At 48.8% G+C, this 17,098-nt stretch overlaps 5 protein-coding genes across 7 annotated transcripts; all 5 read right to left on the reverse strand.

The window, feature by feature from the left end:
- Positions 1-2,744: 2,744 nt before the first annotated feature.
- Positions 2,745-4,889, reverse strand: LOC100123420. The gene is made up of 4 exons (XM_001607013.2): positions 4,732-4,889; positions 4,241-4,653; positions 3,050-3,160; positions 2,745-2,955 (listed from the first exon to the last, which is right to left on the reverse strand). The coding sequence occupies exons 1-4, from the start codon at positions 4,861-4,863 to the stop codon at positions 2,748-2,750; spliced, it is 864 nt and encodes a 287-aa protein (XP_001607063.1). The 5' UTR covers positions 4,864-4,889; the 3' UTR covers positions 2,745-2,747.
- Positions 4,890-4,969: 80 nt separating this feature from the next.
- LOC100678985 lies at positions 4,970-7,373 on the reverse strand. The gene is made up of 4 exons (XM_003423810.2): positions 7,185-7,373; positions 6,880-7,121; positions 6,585-6,695; positions 4,970-6,518 (listed from the first exon to the last, which is right to left on the reverse strand). Exons 1-4 carry the CDS (start codon positions 7,320-7,322, stop codon positions 6,380-6,382), a joined length of 630 nt encoding a protein of 209 aa, XP_003423858.1. The 5' UTR covers positions 7,323-7,373; the 3' UTR covers positions 4,970-6,379.
- Positions 7,374-8,199: 826 nt separating this feature from the next.
- LOC116415784 lies at positions 8,200-9,332 on the reverse strand. Its single transcript, XM_031920987.1, has 4 exons — positions 9,165-9,332; positions 8,774-8,958; positions 8,401-8,520; positions 8,200-8,323 (listed from the first exon to the last, which is right to left on the reverse strand). Exons 1-4 carry the CDS (start codon positions 9,330-9,332, stop codon positions 8,200-8,202), a joined length of 597 nt encoding a protein of 198 aa, XP_031776847.1.
- Positions 9,333-9,698: 366 nt separating this feature from the next.
- On the reverse strand, positions 9,699-13,292 carry LOC100679021. Of its 3 annotated transcripts, XM_032596058.1 has the most exons (6): positions 12,205-12,309; positions 11,792-12,056; positions 10,999-11,710; positions 10,751-10,923; positions 10,331-10,447; positions 9,699-9,954 (listed from the first exon to the last, which is right to left on the reverse strand). In XM_032596058.1, exons 3-6 carry the CDS (start codon positions 11,128-11,130, stop codon positions 9,822-9,824), a joined length of 555 nt encoding a protein of 184 aa, XP_032451949.1. In that variant the 5' UTR covers positions 11,131-11,710; positions 11,792-12,056; positions 12,205-12,309; the 3' UTR covers positions 9,699-9,821. The 3 variants fall into 3 exon arrangements, with proteins under 3 accessions (XP_032451949.1, XP_003423859.1, XP_008216056.1); XM_003423811.4 differs by lacking the exon at positions 12,205-12,309 and having other exon boundaries at positions 11,792-12,128; XM_008217834.4 differs by lacking the exons at positions 9,699-9,954; positions 10,331-10,447; positions 10,751-10,923 and adding an exon at positions 12,864-13,292 and having other exon boundaries at positions 11,126-11,710; positions 11,792-11,899; positions 12,205-12,368.
- Positions 13,293-13,324: 32 nt separating this feature from the next.
- Positions 13,325-16,546, reverse strand: LOC100123455. Its single transcript, XM_001607048.3, has 4 exons — positions 15,532-16,546; positions 15,103-15,317; positions 14,604-14,720; positions 13,325-14,351 (listed from the first exon to the last, which is right to left on the reverse strand). The coding sequence occupies exons 1-4, from the start codon at positions 15,676-15,678 to the stop codon at positions 14,186-14,188; spliced, it is 645 nt and encodes a 214-aa protein (XP_001607098.1). The 5' UTR covers positions 15,679-16,546; the 3' UTR covers positions 13,325-14,185.
- Positions 16,547-17,098: the final 552 nt, after the last annotated feature.

The following is a 17,098-nucleotide window of genomic DNA, read 5'->3' on the forward strand; positions in this document are numbered from 1 at the left end:
TTTTTTTGTGAAAATTGCATGCCTGCCTCTTTTTGGTTATTACATTCCACCATTTGCTTGAATATACAATAATTTTTTATTAATATTTATCAATTTTTACTATTTCTAGCTAAAAATACTTGATTGTGGACTTACCTCTATAACCTATACAATGCTTTGATCATCCTAAATAGAACATATTAACAATTTCAGGGAGGGAAAAGTACCGTCATCTTATAGTAAATTATATGCGTTATCACATATATAAAATTTAAGAGATGTCACGTTATTTTTCTGTCAAAAATAAGTAAAAACTACTTTGCTTTGTATACTACTAATGTATTTTTCATGGCCTGGGCGTCAATATTGATGACCTCACGACCGAGAGTTATATTGCCAATACCACTGTTCACTGCTTAGGTTAACCGATAGGTGGCGCACAGGTACTTTTCAATTTCCCACATCGTTATCGGCGAGCCAAGAGCATTTATAGCACAGTGTGGCTAAAATCCTCTATTAAGTCTCGCCTATTTATGACTAAGGTAGTCCTTCATTGCATCGTGTTTATCGTCACGATGCATATAAGGGAAACTTTAGTCAGAAACGGGCGGGACTTACGGATTGAGCAATCCGCGCTATAAAATTAATCCAAAAGTAATAATGCTCGAAAAGCTCGGCAGCTTAAAAACTGCAGCCGAGCGCGGATCCCCGATATTTCATCGTCTTAAGCGCAACGGCGAGAGATTACACGTCCGCAACTCCGATTACGGCGTCATCCATTCAAGCCGCTCCTCCGTCATCTTCAAAATCCTCGAGAGGATCTCTTTAGAAAAAATCTCCGTCGTCGCACTCGCCTAATCCCCTTTCCTCTCTCTCTCTCTCGGCGGCATCAGAATTCGCAATATCACCCCTTCGTACCAGCATTCCCCACCTTCAGAAGAGCAGCCCTCTCACTAGATTGCCTATACTATAGCTCTGTAGAACCGGTCAAAGATTTCCCCTCTCCGCACACACACACACACACACACACACACACAGAGCTCTGAGCATTCCAGAGAATAGCATTGGTAATCGGAGTAGCTGCTCGCTCGGCACCTCATATGTACCTACTCTCGGCGAATAAACAGCTCGCGCGCGGGCGCATAAACGCGGCGGTGCAGTGCGGCGAGCGATGGGTTTGTTCTGCGGTGGCGCGAGCGCGCAAATACCGTTTTATACCGATCGAGTTTGCCGCGGGATTAGTCCCGCGCTACTCGCTCTGAATAATCGTCTCCGAAGTGCGGCCCATACCTATCCCTCTCTCGTGCGGTGGAAGAATGCGCCGCTTTGTGTGTGTGTGTGTGTGTGTGTGGGGGGCTGAATAAACCGCACGCGAGTGAGTGGCTCGATGAAAGGGGATAGCAGCCTCGTTCGTATAACTGCTGCTGCCACTTGTCTCTCGTCGATTCTTCCAGGCGCGAAGCGACGCGATACAGAGACGAGTCTTGAGCTTTCGATCGTTCATCATCCTCGAGTCGAGCTCTTGTATCAGTGTACGCTAGCGCGGAGAGATGAGTTTCGGCGATATTTCAAACCTGCGCTTCTCTTCTTCTTCTTCTTCTTTTTCATCTTCTTTTTTTTTTTTTAACCGATAGAGGCTAGCCCGAGCTGCGGAAACAAAGCCCGGAAGGGAGTATACGAATCGTGGATTAAGAACAATGTATGTCGGTCACGTAGCGCCGTTCATCCGCTTTTCATGGAGAGATGTCGGCGCGTTATTGTCGCGCGGCCGTTGATACGCGGTACTTTACGACGGCCAATAAATGACTGGATTCCTGATCGATCTCTCTCTCTCTCTCTCTCTACCTGCAGCTCTACTACTAGTAGTCTCCCGCGTCGTTATCCGTGTTTCGAGATTTATACAGATATGCCCTTTCTCTCACTCTCTATCTATAGTTGCCGGATTGAATTCGCCCTTTTTTTTCACAGCGGTCCCGCGGAATAATGGAGTAATAACGCGCGAGTGCGCGATAAAAAATGATCTCTTCATAAAGAGTTATACACACGCGAGCACCGGCGAAAGAGCTATTAAAAAAAAAAAAAAAAAAAAAAAAAAAGGGAACGGCGTTCCGCGAATATCTTCCCTCTACTACGGCTCTAACAAACTAACTAACAGGCCGGCGAGCTTCTCTCGCGATAAATAGGATATTCTGCGGCGAGAGTCCGGCTGGGTAAATACTGCGCGCGTGGCCGAGAAAATCGGCGATATCGCCGGCCCCCAAGGCTAAATTGGGTCGTTGCTGCAGAGAACCGGCCGCGACACGTCCCAAAGCCGGAAAATCGATATCCACTGGGTATACTCTCGCACTGGCGTAGGAAAATATATATATATATATATATATACATTCAGCGGAAAAGATTACGACATGCTCGTCGTTACGGCTCTTTTGAAATTTAGATTTTTTCGCCGACACATACGCGCGGTAATTATCGGCTCGGAGAAATGCACCCGGAATAACAACGAGCCGACGAATGGAATGAAAACACACACACGTCGCGGTTTATATTCGATAAAAAAAAAGATATATATATTTCCAATAAACGCCCGCGTGTATACATACATACATACAGGTGGGATGTATATATATATATATATATATATATATAAAAATGCAAAGAGATCGATCGACGCGCGGTCCATACACAGAAAGTCACACATTGTGTATCAGTAGGTCGGGCGTGAAAAATAGAACAGAGAGAGAGAGAGAGAGAGAGAGAGAGAGCGCCGTTCACTTCATAGTGTATCGCTGCAAAGCTGCGGCCTCGTCGTAGTCCTCGGCGTCGCTGTTATATTTCCCGAGGGCCATATCTATAAGAGAGAAGCTGCAGCCAGGGAAGAGCGCCGGACAGTCGTGGCCCTCGTGGCCGGCTTTATGGGCCGAGGTGTACACCCTGTGCTCCTCCGGCTCGAACGAGAAGACCCTCTTCAGCGGCAATCTATAACAGACACGGCAGGTTCGACTTTAATAAATTAGCCTCGCGATAAAGAAGGCAAAGGAGCTTTTTATCATATATATATATATATACTCACGCGAAGACGATCCTCATCATCTCCTCGACGAGGCTGTTGCCACGTGGCATGAACCGCTGAGCCGCTTCGCAGAGGGCCCGCAGGATGCAAGTGCGCCCGTCGTAGCCCATACTGGAAAGAGTTTTTCTTTACCTCAGTCTGTTTATCCTTATATAGACAAGTACACGCGCGAGCGAGAGTAGAAGGAGGTTGGATAAAGAAGAAGCATCGACGACTCGATTGTACTCAGCCCGACAGTGGAGAGAGAGAAGACACTCGAGAGAGAGAGAGGGAGAGCTTGCGCGAAGTTTGAAGGATTCTTATATATCTCGCAACTTCTTCTCCTCCTCCCTCTATATATACCGCGCGGACCATTAATTCCGAGCGTGATATCGTGTATATAATATGTAGAATTTCGAGACCTCCGTGTCTGGGCGTATACTACGGAATTTCATCCTCTCGGACAGTTTTGATTTATTGTGTATAACGCGATTGCGCGATATGCTATAAGAGAATGCGCAATATCGCGGGTGCGTTAATGATGGATTACCATAGCTCCTCGTCGAACTTTAGCTATAGAGTACAATAGCCCCGCGTGTATATATATATATATATATATATATAACAAACAAGCGCTCGAGGGTGAAATTGTCGCGGCGAGTTAACGAGAGAGAGAGAGAGAGAGAGAGAGCCGCAAGCCGTTATCTATTTACGCCGAAGAATGAGGAGGAGGGAGAATATAAAGTTCGCCGAAAGTCGTCTCCTCGGCGACGACGAGCACTTTATGCGCGGAGCCTTAATAAAAGCCCCGCGAACTTTTCTCCTCACGCTAGACTCACTCACTCCGTGTTTGTATATATAGAGCGCTGGTTAACGGCCCTCGTTACGCGCCGTTTACGTGTGACGTGACGAAAGTACGGCCTGATTGCCATAACTCGATTCCCCCGGATTATACCTTTCCTCTATGATACGCGTCATACGAGGGGAAAAAATGGTTATAGTAACAGCAACAAACCGCTTGGCAAAATACGCGCCAACTATTGTTTTGGTCAACCTCGCCAATAAATTGATAAGTATACGATAAAATAATTGGCGAGGTTAACCAAAACAATAGTTGGCGCGTATTTTGCCAAGCGGTTTGTTACTCTTACCAACCATTTTTTTTTTTTTTTTTTTTTCCCCCTGTATTTATAGCGTAAATCGTATACTCACGCGTTTACGACGACCTCGAGCTTGTTGTAGAGATCGCGCCGGTGTCTGCGCTGCAGGTAGTGGTAATCGGCTTTGCTATACATCTTCCTCTCGGCCAACCGAAGCTTGTTGTACTTCGCCTCGTTATTCCGGGCTCCGTAGTCTGGCTTGTAGTAATCGCCGTACTTGATCTTATCGATCGGAGATGACTGGTAGTAGCCGACCTGCTGCTGCGCCGATGCTCCGTACTTGCCCTTGCTGAGCCGTCCGTAGCTGTCAGGGCTGTCGAGCTTCAGCCGGTCCTTGCGCAGCTGTAGAAACGGCGCAAGCTCGGGCTTACTCTCGTTCGGCAGGTCGTAAGAGATGCCCCAGTTCAGGCCCTCCGTGAAGATGTTGTCCGGAGTCAGGGTGTGGACCGTCATGCAGAGGGCTACCTGCGCGAGAACGAGAGAAAAAGTGTCAATTAGTGGAAGAATCGAGATATGGTCAGCCGAGCTGGAGTGAAAGCTTACCGAGAAACTCGATCCTTCCGGGAAGACGACGTATCGCTTCCGTCTAGCCAGTAGTTCGCCGGAATCGGCCTGTCCCACCATCAATGAGCACGTCAGCAGGGCCAAGAGAATCGCTTCCATCCGTCCCGACATCCTGGGAACGATGTATTTACCGACTGTTTACACAACGCAAACAAGAGGCGCTGAAAACACGGAAACTGCATAGTAGCGCGCGAATTTCCAAGGAAAATGAGCCGGACAAAAAATTCATGGAAAGCGTAGGAGGGAAAAATAGCGCGCGATAAAAATCAAATCGAGGTGTTGGAATAACGAGATGAGTTTATATCGTAAAACAATGATTTTTATTATCCTTTACATCGGAAGCTTCCCTCCTCCCAGTATCACATCCAAGAAGCTGAGCAGCCTTCCTCTCACCTCGATCCGAAAAGGTAATAAGCGTCGCAGCTGCGACGTCGAGCGGAGAGACAATCTCTCCTCTTCGCATTGCCGCGTGATTACACATCAATTTTAACCTTGTTCCTCCCTCTACACGCTACACAGGCTTTCGCGCTCGCGCATCGCGATATTGTCTCGCATTCCGCGCTACTCGCAGGCACTTTTCGCGCGAGAAGCTTTACGAAAAAAAAAAAAAATAAATAAATAAATATATAAATAAATAAAATAATAGTAATGACCACGTGCCCCGTTTACGTAGACAGAGCGTATCGGGGCGACGAGATAGAAATTTATAGGCCATTGTAGCTGCGCGGCGCGACTGAATGAGAGTATGGAAGGAAAATGAAAGAGAGAAAAGTATAGATAGACCTTCCCTTGTACACACACACACACGAACACATAGAAGCCAGCGAGAAACGGAAGATCGATTCTTCTCTCTCGCTAGCTCTCTGCGAGCGGCCGAGGAAATGTCTCGTAAGTCACTTGGGTAAGCTCTTTAGGAAACAGGAAATTGTTAGTTCTCCGAGAGAAACAGGAGGGAAAATGATCGATAGGTGACATCGATACGAGACGAGGGAGGCAGACAAATATCCGTATAAGAAGGGCCGTTAAGGAGTAATTACGGGCTCACCTATAACTGCAGCGGCGAAGCTCGAGCGGAAGAATAAACCGCGATCGTCGGCCGACTCTCTCTCTCTCTCTCTCTCTCTCTCACCTCGAGCTCGCGCGTTTACCAGGCGATTAACAGGTAGACTCGAATCTCCCTCCGCGTTCGTTCAACTCGTACTTTTTCCCGATCCGCTTGCGCTGTTTACTCGCCTCTCTCTCTTCGCCGAGAATTTAAAATTCATTCGAATCCAATTTGCCCGACCGTTAAGTGCAGATCGTTACTCGTTAAACAGACAGACGGAGACGACTCGAGTAAAAGCTTTTCAATTAGACGAAAGCGATTTATTAATAAACCCGGAAGAAAATCGGCCGGTACGTCGAGAGCCGATGATCGCGTAGCGGGGCCAGCAGAGAACAGAGATTATTGTCGTAAAGCTCGGCTGCACCGGCTGCTCTGAACACGCCCTATTCCCTAATCCTCGGCGCGTATATATATATATATATTCGAGAGACAAGCGTTGTTACGCGCGTGTCTCGTTGCTCGCTTATCGTTGGGTAGCGACTGCTGTGTGTCTTGTTCGAAAGCTGCTCTATGTACTCGGGTTTATTCGTCGCCGCCGTTGTTGTAATTGAGGAGGAGATGGAGGAGGGAGAAGGGACAGGGATAAGTCGAGTCGCAGTCGCTGCGGTGATGGTAGGCCCTGTCGTAGTGGTCAGAAGTGGCGTTGAGGCTCGCGGGGTAGCTGAAAGAAGAGATCGAGAGACGTAGCTAGAATATAGGGATTAAAGCGTACAGCGCGTCTACCTACCTGAATATGACGCGGAGGACGTCCTCGACGAGCGACAGCCCCGGCGGATTGAGCACGAGCTTGGCTTCGCAGATCGCGTGCATGATGCAGCGCTTGCCCGGTATGCCTTGGCTGAAAGGGTTCGCCAGATTATATTGTCGTTACTGCGCAATTGTTCCGTGAATCATAAGAGGGATCACCTGATTGCAAAGCGTCAAGACTATATACACCCACAAATCAAGCCTCGAACGGTACATCCCTGCGCGCGCATATATATATATATATATATAGACGTGAAGCGTCCCGCGTAACGAACCTGTCGAGTGCTAATTCGAAATTAGCATAGAGTTCCCGCCGATGACGTCTGTGCGGCTCCCAGTACACGTCCACGGGCCTCCATCTCACCGGCGCAGGTCTCCTCGTAGTCGTAGTCGTAGTCGGTTTCCGTGGCAGCGCGGAGAGACCTACTGGTAGCGGCCAGATCACGTCGAATTCTATGTCGAGATTCCAATTGGCCGGTACTCGAAGCTGGATCGACTTGACCATCGACATGGTCATCTGCGCACAGAGACGCTGTTTTATACAATAGCAGCAATGATGATGTGTATATTATATACTCACTACGAAGGCGCTTCCTTTGGGAAAAGTCAGCGCTCTCTTCCTCCGGCGCTTGAGCTGCAAGCTCGCCTCGTTATTGCAAAGCTCGAGAGCGATACAGCCACAGGATAAGGCGCAAGCTAATATCACCGAGAGTTTCATCACTCCTACGCAGTTGCTTCCACTCGACAACGACGACGACTACTACTGCTTCGCGTTCGACTGGACCCACGCACGCGTGGGGCTTCTAATTGAAAAAAACAACACGGGGATACCCGCGCGATTTTTCGTCGATTCGAATTTTAAATCAGAGGCAGGCTTGTATACACACACACACACACTCGCAGCGTTAAGCTCTCGCTAAATGAATATTTGCTCGCGCAAGCTTATTTGCCTCGCTTGCGAGGCTGGGACGCGGAATGCCAGCGGCAGAAACTCTCTCTCTCTCTCTCTCTCTCTATATATATATATATATATATATATATATATATATATACACATGTAGACATCAGCGATTTCAATTTTAGCGGAGCAGCAGCGTCGACTCGGGACGAATTAAAATATCGTAAGGGCTTTAATTAAAAGCGTAATCGACGTGCACGCTCGGATATATTTTTCCCTCCAATTTGTTCCTTTAATATCGCACCGCGAGAGCGCGTGCACGTGCTTTTATTTATACAGAGAGACGCGGCGGTGGCCGTTCGATTTCTTTCCGATACGAGCGAGTATACGTGAAAATTTCAGCGGCTGCGCAGCAAAAGGGTATAGGGACGAAGAGACGCAGGATGAGAGGAGGAGAAGCGAGTACAGGGGAATAGTGTATTTCGATACAAGTGCGCGAATTAAGTGTAGAGCGAGGGTGACAAAACACTCGCTCGCTCACGGGGTGTTAAAAAAGGTTTTCAGCGCTTTTTCGCATGCCTCGTGCAGTATAGTGACATTGGGGCATGCGTCCGAAAAACAGCGAAAAATCGCTGAAAGCCTTTTTCCGTGCAAATAAACAGCTTTATTTATGCGAACAATCCACTCGACGCTTTATTCAGAAGAGCCGCGGACAGGCAGGGAAGAGTCTGTCGCAGTCCTCCTCGGCGGCGTAAGCCCTGTCGTAGTCGGCGCTTCGCTGCGCCTCGTCCTCGTTCTCTTCAAGCTCGACTGCTGGGAACCTGTACACACACACACACACACATCGTGGAGAGATTTAACGGCATTATTCGTGATTTTTATTTTCGGAACAACTCACGTGAAGACCGAGTGGAGTATCTCCTCGAGGAAGCTCGACTTGCCGATTTCTCGCGACCGGTTGCGTCGGCCAGCCTGACAGAGCGACTTGAGCAGGCAAGATCTGCCGTCCTTGCCTTGGCTGCGCAAAAGGTGTCGACTGTTTATAGATACTTGCCGTAACTCGACCGGTCGATCGGATTATCCGCGAGAGAGCTATATTCGCCGGGGAGAGACGTTCGGATGCGAAAGGTCCTCGAGGGAGATCGTCTCGTGACAGTTTTATAATTACCTCGATCATCCCTGCGCCGCGAGTTTTCCGAGAAAAACAGAGTCGCGAAAAGAGCTTGTTGCGCGTTGGTATAGGTATAGATAGTAGTGACGGGGAAACTTACGTCTCGAGCATTATCTCGAGTCTGCGGTAGAGGTCCCTCCGGCTCCTGCGGTGATAGACCTCCGCGGGTTTTCTGTGGAGCAAGGTCCGCCGATAGGGCAACTCGTAAGCCAGGCCTGCGGTCACTCCAACCGTAAAAAAGTCCCGAGGTCGCGCCAGGGTGCTTACGGTCAGGCAGTAAATTAGCTGCGATTTCCAAACGAACGCACCCATTATCCTCTGCCGATTGCGCTTCTTCGCGTTACTTGCTACTTTTTTTTTTTTTTTTTTTTTTTGTTTTTAAACATTCGAATACCAAGGAACGATATAGTGAGCGAGAAAGGCCTCTCGAAAATTCAATCGAGCGCGTAACAAGAAAAAGGGTCGACGTAAAAAAATGACGAGATACCGACCTGGACGTTGCTGCCCTGCGGAAATATGAGATACTTGTATCCGAGACCGATGGCTCGGCTGGATCTCGACAGGGTGACGTTGTCGGCGTAGGCCCGAGTCAAACGAGCCAGAAACAGCAGAAGCAGCAGCGACAAGACAAACGACTTGCCATATCTCTCCCGAGTCATTTTTTCGACTTAGGCTTCTCGCGCACGACTAGGCTAAGCTCCTGCCTTCGCTGTATGTGCTCGAGTGAGAGAGAAAGAGACTGACGGCGTACGCGCACTGCTGGTCTTCTTAAGTGTGTGCCGACGTCGGACTTCTCGGTCAGGGGCTAATTGTTATTTATTCGAGGAGCTGGGAGCGAGAATGGAGCTATAGGTGTACACTATATATCTGCATGATTTTTCCTCTTTATTTGCGTAAAAAAAAACAAAAAAAAATTTCTATATCTTACAGGCTATATATCTATGTTACACGTGTACGAAGCTCGAGACAAATGCTCGGTAAACATTCGGAGAGATCGTCGTCTTCGACCAAGTGCCGGAAAAATAAGAGCCGAGGTGAAAGAGACGCGCGCGGCCTTGAGGAGTTTGGATATCTTGCACTTTTCATCCATTTTTGTCGCTCGGGAGCAGAGAGAGAGAGAGAGAGAGAGGACACACAATGGCTTTTCTTTAAAAATCCAGGCTGTAAATGGAATGCTCGCAGGATGGATAAAGTTCGGCGCACTCGCTGCCGCTGCCGCTGTGCGCGTTATCGTACTGCCGGCAATCCTCGTTGTCGAAAGTGCTGCCGTCCTCTGGCAATCTGAAAATTATCGTACTTTTCATTTCTCACAGCGAGTTTTCGCGCATGCGTGTAATGCTTTCAGGAAGGATAGGTAACACGCCTGCGGTATACACCAGTGCATATATACCTGAAAAGCGTTAAAGCGCAGTTACGGCACGAGCGGCCCAAGCATAAGTCAGCCCGATAAGGCAGTTTAGACACACACACGGTAACACCTCTACATATCCGCTCCTGGCTCGGATAGCCTTGCGGGAAGCGGTAAAGTGCCCAGGCGCCACCTAGCGGTGGCATCTTATTTTTTTTTTTTTTCAAGCATATAGAGAAGCAGCAGCGCTTACACGCGTAAGCAAAGCGTATACGGAATAACGTAAGGTAGTATGTCAAGTGGCCTCACGTGAAAACGGCATGAAGAAGCTCTTGGAGGAAGGTGCCACTTCCAATTTCCGATGCGCTCCTTCGCCCGGCCTCGCAGAGGGCTCTCATCACGCAGGACCTGCCGTCGAGACCTGTTCTGTGTGTGTGTGTGCAACACGCGGATAAACTTTAAATTAAGCGCTTGCACACGACGCCGCGGCGCAGCCACACACAGAGAGAACTGCGCCGCCGCCAAGTGTAAAGTTTAATTGAAACATTGCACACGCCGAGAGAGAGAGAGAGGGAGAGAGAGAGAGAGAGAGAGAGAGAGAACTGAAGAGTGTCGGCAAGTGCGTTTGCCCTTCTCCTTGGACAAACTCGTTCTCTCGATGAAAATAATTAATATCGGGCGCGTGCAACGTGGAACAGCTGCATATGGCTATAGATATAGCGTACTCACGAGTGGAGAAGGGCCTCGATCTTGGGATAGAGAACGGCGCGGCTGCGCCGATGTAGCAGCCCCGTCAGTTTCGCCTCGGCTTTGCTCGGCAATTCCCAGGCGAGAGCTGCCGTCAGTCCTAAGACTAAATCTCCGTCGCGCGCGTAAGCTCCGATCGTCAGACAGTAAACCAGCTGAAAAATTCAATGCCCCCTGTATCTCGACAGCTACATCGATGTCCTCTTGTTGCTTCTATATCGATAATATACCTGGACGTTGCTACCCTGCGGGAAGATGAGGTATCTCTTCCGCCTCTTCAGCTCTCCCGACGCCCCCGCGTCGCTTCGGAACACGAGGACCAGGACGCATCCCAGTGGCAGCAGCAACTTGAGCAAATCCATCCTATAGACTCCGCGACTTCTTGTGCCACACACACACGTCTCGCTTTATACTTGCAGCCGTAACGGCATGTATTTTTCCGGAGCTGGTGTATAACTTGCTCGGCAAACACGCGCGCTCAGAGCTATGCGTATAGCCGTACGGCGCAAACAAGCTCGCGCGCGCGCGCGGAAGCCGAGACTTTCGGCGCATGGGGTGGGCGCATTACGAGCCCGCAATCTACCGCTCGCGAGGATTTGCCGGGTTTACGCGGAGCTGATGCTTAATTCACTACTCGGTTGCCTTTTCTTATCGCTCTTTGCGCGGGCTTTTTCAAAAGATTGTAAGAGAGATTGCAAAAAAGCTATAAGTCTGCTTTATTTCCTATCGTACAGGTTGCTGAGTATTTTCGAGCCTTAATGTATGTAACAGATATAGGTAGAGAGAGAGAGAGAGAGAGAGAGAGAGAGAGAGAGAGAGTGGAGCAGCAGCAGTCAGTGCTCCGTAAACGCGTTGAACCCGATCAAATGCAGGGGGCAATGATTGGCGTAATTGCCGCAGACGAGTGGATCCAGGAGTGACGTTCCGTTTTCGCTGCGTGACCTGAAATCGATCCAATTACACTTCAACGTCCTCGCACTGACTTTTCGTCTAATAATAAGTTGGCGAAACAAAATATCATACCCGGACAGCAGGTGGAGTACTTTCATCAGGACGCCGTCCTTCTCCGCGAGGTAGTCAATCGCCTGGCAGAGGCTCTTCAGAAGGCACATCTTACCGTTGAAGCCGTGACTGTAAAAGGATATTTCAGCGCGTTTCACTAAAAGCATACGGTACTTTCGCATACGCTCGTCCTCTATTTCCGTCTCCTTGCAGTGTCTCGAGTGTAAGCTTTCCTACATCGATTTGGTTTTTCAAAACGTTTTACCTCGCAAAAAAAAGATGCGACCTAAAAACATGGAAAAGTTCGCGAACGAAATCGTAGCCAGAGAGAGAGAGAGAGCGCTGCACTGCGCAATTGGCTGGCGTCCCGCGCTCCCCCCCCCCCTCCGGATCTGCGTTATTCACGCACTATTTAAACAATTTATCGGACCCACCTCTCGTACACGCTCTCGGCCGCCTCACGGATCTCCTGGAGCGTCGTCGACCTGGCCTCCCTGGCACCTTCTCCTCTCACCGGAAGCTCCCAGGCGAACTTGAAGCCACTGGCATGTGCAAAGGTCGTGTAGGGAGCGATGTTCACCTTGTAATTCAGTCGGTTCTGCGAGAGATGATAACTTGTATATTTTCGTATAGGCGCGGTAAACCGATCGGTTTATACGTCGAAGCGGCTGTATAAGAAACGGAGCCTAGTTCAATTTTTTATCTCGCAGCGGGCGACTTTCTGTATTTACTCGGGTCTTTTTCGAAAAATTCATATCGACGTACATTCGTGAACTCGTTAAAAAAATTCCGCCGACGAATTTCTCCGTCCCTCACAGAGCCGAGCGTGAATAGAGAAAAACAATATATATATATATATATATATATATATATATATATCATTCACGGAATAACCGCGCGTGAGGGTGAAAAAAGAAGAAGTCACGCGCAGCTGGTGCAACGCTCTTTTTCCTCGCTCTCTCTTTCGACCCCGAAATCGTTCATATGTAAAAATGCGAAAGAAATTCCAATAGCGCCGCGGAAAAAGGAGACCGCGTAAAAAAGCCGCGAAAGAAAAGCTAGCCGCGCTGTATATACAGCTCTATATACTCACGAAAAACGTGCTACCCTTCCGAAAGGCCAGGGCCCGCTTGCACCTTCCAGCTGCGTCGACATCCTTCCCGAGTATCAGCAGCAGCAGCAGCAGCAGCAGAAGCGTCGCCGACATCTCCGCAGCTTCATTCGACCTTTCCTCTGGATAATCTAGTATAGGCGTGACTCTGTCCGGCTGTGTATAGAGATACGGTCGAACCGGGCTCAAATCCGTTTAATAGACTCCGACTGCGCAATTAATATACCTGGGACCACATTCCGGAGAAGACACGCGCGCGGAGCCAGAGAGAACTTATGACTCGAGCGCACGCGGGGAATAAGTGCTGCCGCTATACTCGAGGAGAGTTATCCAACTGCCGCAGAGCCGCTCTGTATACGGTTGCTGCCTCTCTCTCTCTCTCTCTCTCTCTCCGATTTACTTGAGCGACGGAAACTCCGGCGGTAACGAGATATCCTCTCCTCTGAAATTCAGTTAACTAGTTGCGCGCGATTCATCGGCCGATTAATTTTCCTGCAGCCGCGTTCGAAAGTTTGCGCGGGAAAGTTTCGAAAAAAAAAAAAAATCGCTCGAGTATAAGCTTGACCCCGGAATCGTTGTATTAATTCGCGAGGGCTTAACGCGCGATATAAAGCGCGCGGAAAAATCAAGCTTGTTTGAGAAGCTAGCCCGAGTGAAAGAGAGAGAGAGAGAGACGAAGACAATGAAAACGTTGAGATTTACACCTCCGGCGATCACGAGTGGGTGGGTATATTGTGTGTATCCACCTTATACTCGATATTATACGCAACAGCGCGTACACGCAAAGCTTCTTTTATTTTTTTTTTTGTAAAAAAAAAACTACACTCGGAGAGGAGACTCGTGAAACACGTTTCATCCGCTCGCGGTGAAAGACGTCGACTCAGGGCTTCTTTCATCGCGTGTACCCGCTCATTAGTGCGTGTGCGTCGCGTCGTTCTAAGAATCGCTTCGCCGTTTAAACTCTCTTTCTCAGACCGTGAGCGCGCTGTCTTTAAAAATTAACGAAACGGCCTGTTGGCGCTTTCCATTTTCACGTTTCGAATAACGCGCGCACCCGATAAGTTGTGATTAACGTGTTATATGGTATATATACGCAGGGTTTAGAATAAAGACACACACGCCGTTGTCGCACAGATCTTACTGCGTGTATTCAAACGTCAATCGTACATCATAGCAATGGTATTACGTATACTATATACAGGTGGTTTATGCGCGAAGAAAGAGAGATCAGTGCTGAGCTGTATAGGGGATGATGATTGATGTCCGTTTGGCCGCTCTGTGTGTGTGGGTGTGTGTGTAGCTCGTCAATCATAATCGAAGACCTTGGAAATGTGATCCAGAATTCCGAATCCTCGAGGGCAGGAAGGATACGCGGCGAAACAGTCGAGCTCGGCCATCCGGCCGATTTCCGCGGCCCGCCTGTAGACGTCGGAGATCAGGGATGATTCGCCGCCGTTGCCATAGTCCGGCCTGCAATACCGGGTGATATAGAGAGTGAGAGAGCGATGTGCTTTGTGCGCTATATAGTAGAGCTTTTCTGCTCGGCTAGTCGAGTGTCTGAATTATCGGGATAATTTTTTTTTTTTTTATGGAGCTTACAAGCTCATACATTCGAAATGATCCACTAAAGCCCTGAAAATTCAGCAGAGAAAAATGCAGTCGGGGAAAATCGTCGTCGTGTGTCCGCAGAAGAAAAGCAAGTAACGCAAGAATCGAGCTTACGTGAGCAGCACGTGGAGGATTTCGCCCACGAGACCGTCATCCCTCAGCGGCGTCTCCGCGGACTCGCATATGCTCCTCGCCAAGCAGTCCTCGACTCCGGCGGTGACTCCGGCCCGCCTGCAGCGCACACATAGCCGAAAAAGAGAACAGTCGACTCTTAATATCCTATACTACCTTTCCAGATATTCCCTCCATTTTATTCTCGCGCGGCGTTTACAAGCGACGAGCTTTCCCAAAGCTTTATATATATATATATATATATATATATATATATATATATATATATATATATATATATATATATATATATATATATATATATATATATATATATATAATGTAGTGGAACAAAAAGTTAATTAAAATCCGATGTCAAAGTTCTCATTGGAATACCTTATTGATTTACCCTCGCGCCAAACTCGGAAGCTACTGCACAGGCTAAACTTTGGCGGGAAAAAAGCTTTCGCGCAACGATAATGACAGGGCGCGCGACGTATACCTTTTCAGCTCCTCCTCGACCATCCGATAGAATATCTGCCTTTCCCTTCCGATCTCCTCGACCTGTCGCCTCCTCCTTCGCTTGCTCGACTTTGCCTTGTAATAGTCGCTGAAGAAGCTCGCGTTCTGGGGAAGGGAGTACTGGAACTGAAGGTTCTGCCCGTAGCTGACTATCCTCCCCGGCATGGCTATGGGGATGGCGGCGCCGACGATCAACTGTTTTATACAATCGAGCGAAATTATGCCGATTTCTCTCTCTCTCTCTCTGTGCTTGATTTCCCTTCATATTTCAGCTCCCCCTGCGCTCGTTATTCTAGCGCGTCGCGCGTAGGGGTTCCGTTCCCTCGATTCAATTGGAGCCGATTTGACGGACGCGCGTAGTCGGCTTAAACAATAGCCGCGTGTGTATGAAAGAAACGTTCAAACTCACCTTGAAAGTGCCTCCGAAAGGCCAGACCAGCGGCGGCGGTATCAAGGGGCTCTCCCTCTTGCCGCGAGAATTCGCCCCCTCGATCCTTCCCAGCAGCAGCAGCAGCAGCAGCAGCAGCGGTAGCAGTAGCCAAACGGCGGAGAACATGTTCCCTCGAAGTTTTAAAAAAATCTCTCGCCGCGATAAGGATTTTTTCCACGAGCTTGCAGCGCAGCTTGGGCAAACTCGAGGATGAAGAAGAAGAAGAAGAAGAAAGAGTAAATAAGTTTGATATTCGCGAACTTTGCTCGCGATTTGTCCGCTGTATCTGCACTCGGACCACGTGCGCGCAAGCGCGAGCTTGAAAGAAAGCGCCGAATTTACATTCAGCGCTTGGCTTCGTCCTCTTCTTCTTCTTCTTCTTCTTCTTCTGTCGTGCGTTAGCTCTCTCAAGAGAGAGAGAGAGAGAGAGAGAGTATAGCGCGCGCTAACGCCAAGACAAATATCCGCGCGCTGTTACGCTCGAAATCTTATGTAACTGTGTATAGGAGAGGCGGAGGGAGTCGGCGGAATTACATTCCTGCGCTAACAAATTCACTGGAATGTGTGCGCGCGCGCGCTCTGTGTTTCTGTGTGTGTGTGTGTGTGTGTAGAGGTACACGGCAGTGTGAAGTTTGCTGGCTAGTCGCTGGTGCTTTTTTGCCTTCTGGGAAAAACGGGGGAGGCGGGTGGTTGACCTTTGCTTTGACGTTGATTCGAAGGAGCGAGAAGAGGGAGAGAGGAAACGTTAACGGCGAATGAAATTTTTAGCCTGCTTAGAGACTGACGTGCTTTGTTTTTCGAGCGCGATTCCCTTTTAGCTTGCTAATAACGCAATGATATACCTTTGTTTATTTCAGCCCTAACAATCGTGTTTACACGTTATCCGGCGATTAAAGCTCCCTCAAATTTCAGGAATTATTCTCTCTCTCTCTCGCCGCACATCGCCAGCAGCGAGCCTGGTATTATTCCAAGGCGAAATTGATGCGCCAGCATTAAGACTCGCGCGGGAATTGGTCGCGCGGCGTCTGCAAAAACGGACTCTCGGCGAGAAACTTTCCTTGCGTAGGGCCTACAACCAGCACCGCGAAATTCCAGTGCGCAGGAGAGAATGTGCGTGACTCTGGCAACTTTATCATCCGAGCCTCTCTCTCTCTCTCTGACCCCCGCAAGCGCACGAGGGGCGAAATTCTCTGTGTGTGTGTGAGACGAGTTCCGGCACTTGTATAAGAACAAATTGGTGCAGCGACGGTATTATAGCACTAGAGCAGCAGTTGTCATCCTGATGCAGCCGCTACCACTGCAGATTTTCTCTCCGCGCAGCTTTATTAAAAAGCGGCCTGTCCTCCGTTCTAGGCTTTATTCTGCGAAATATATACACGAGTCGTATAAGAGGAGGGATTTCTCCGGGCATAAATATTAATTTCATTCGGAAACTATCGGCAAAGTAGCGACGGCTTCGTCTCGGGCTCTGCATTATTCATGCGTGAAAAGAGAGGGAGAGAGATGGGTACCGGAACGATCGTTGTTCTTTTACACTCGAGATGAG

The sequence above is a fragment of the Nasonia vitripennis genome, chromosome 1, assembly GCF_009193385.2.
Source record: "Nasonia vitripennis strain AsymCx chromosome 1, Nvit_psr_1.1, whole genome shotgun sequence".
In the NCBI taxonomy this organism is placed as follows: domain Eukaryota; kingdom Metazoa; phylum Arthropoda; class Insecta; order Hymenoptera; family Pteromalidae; genus Nasonia; species Nasonia vitripennis.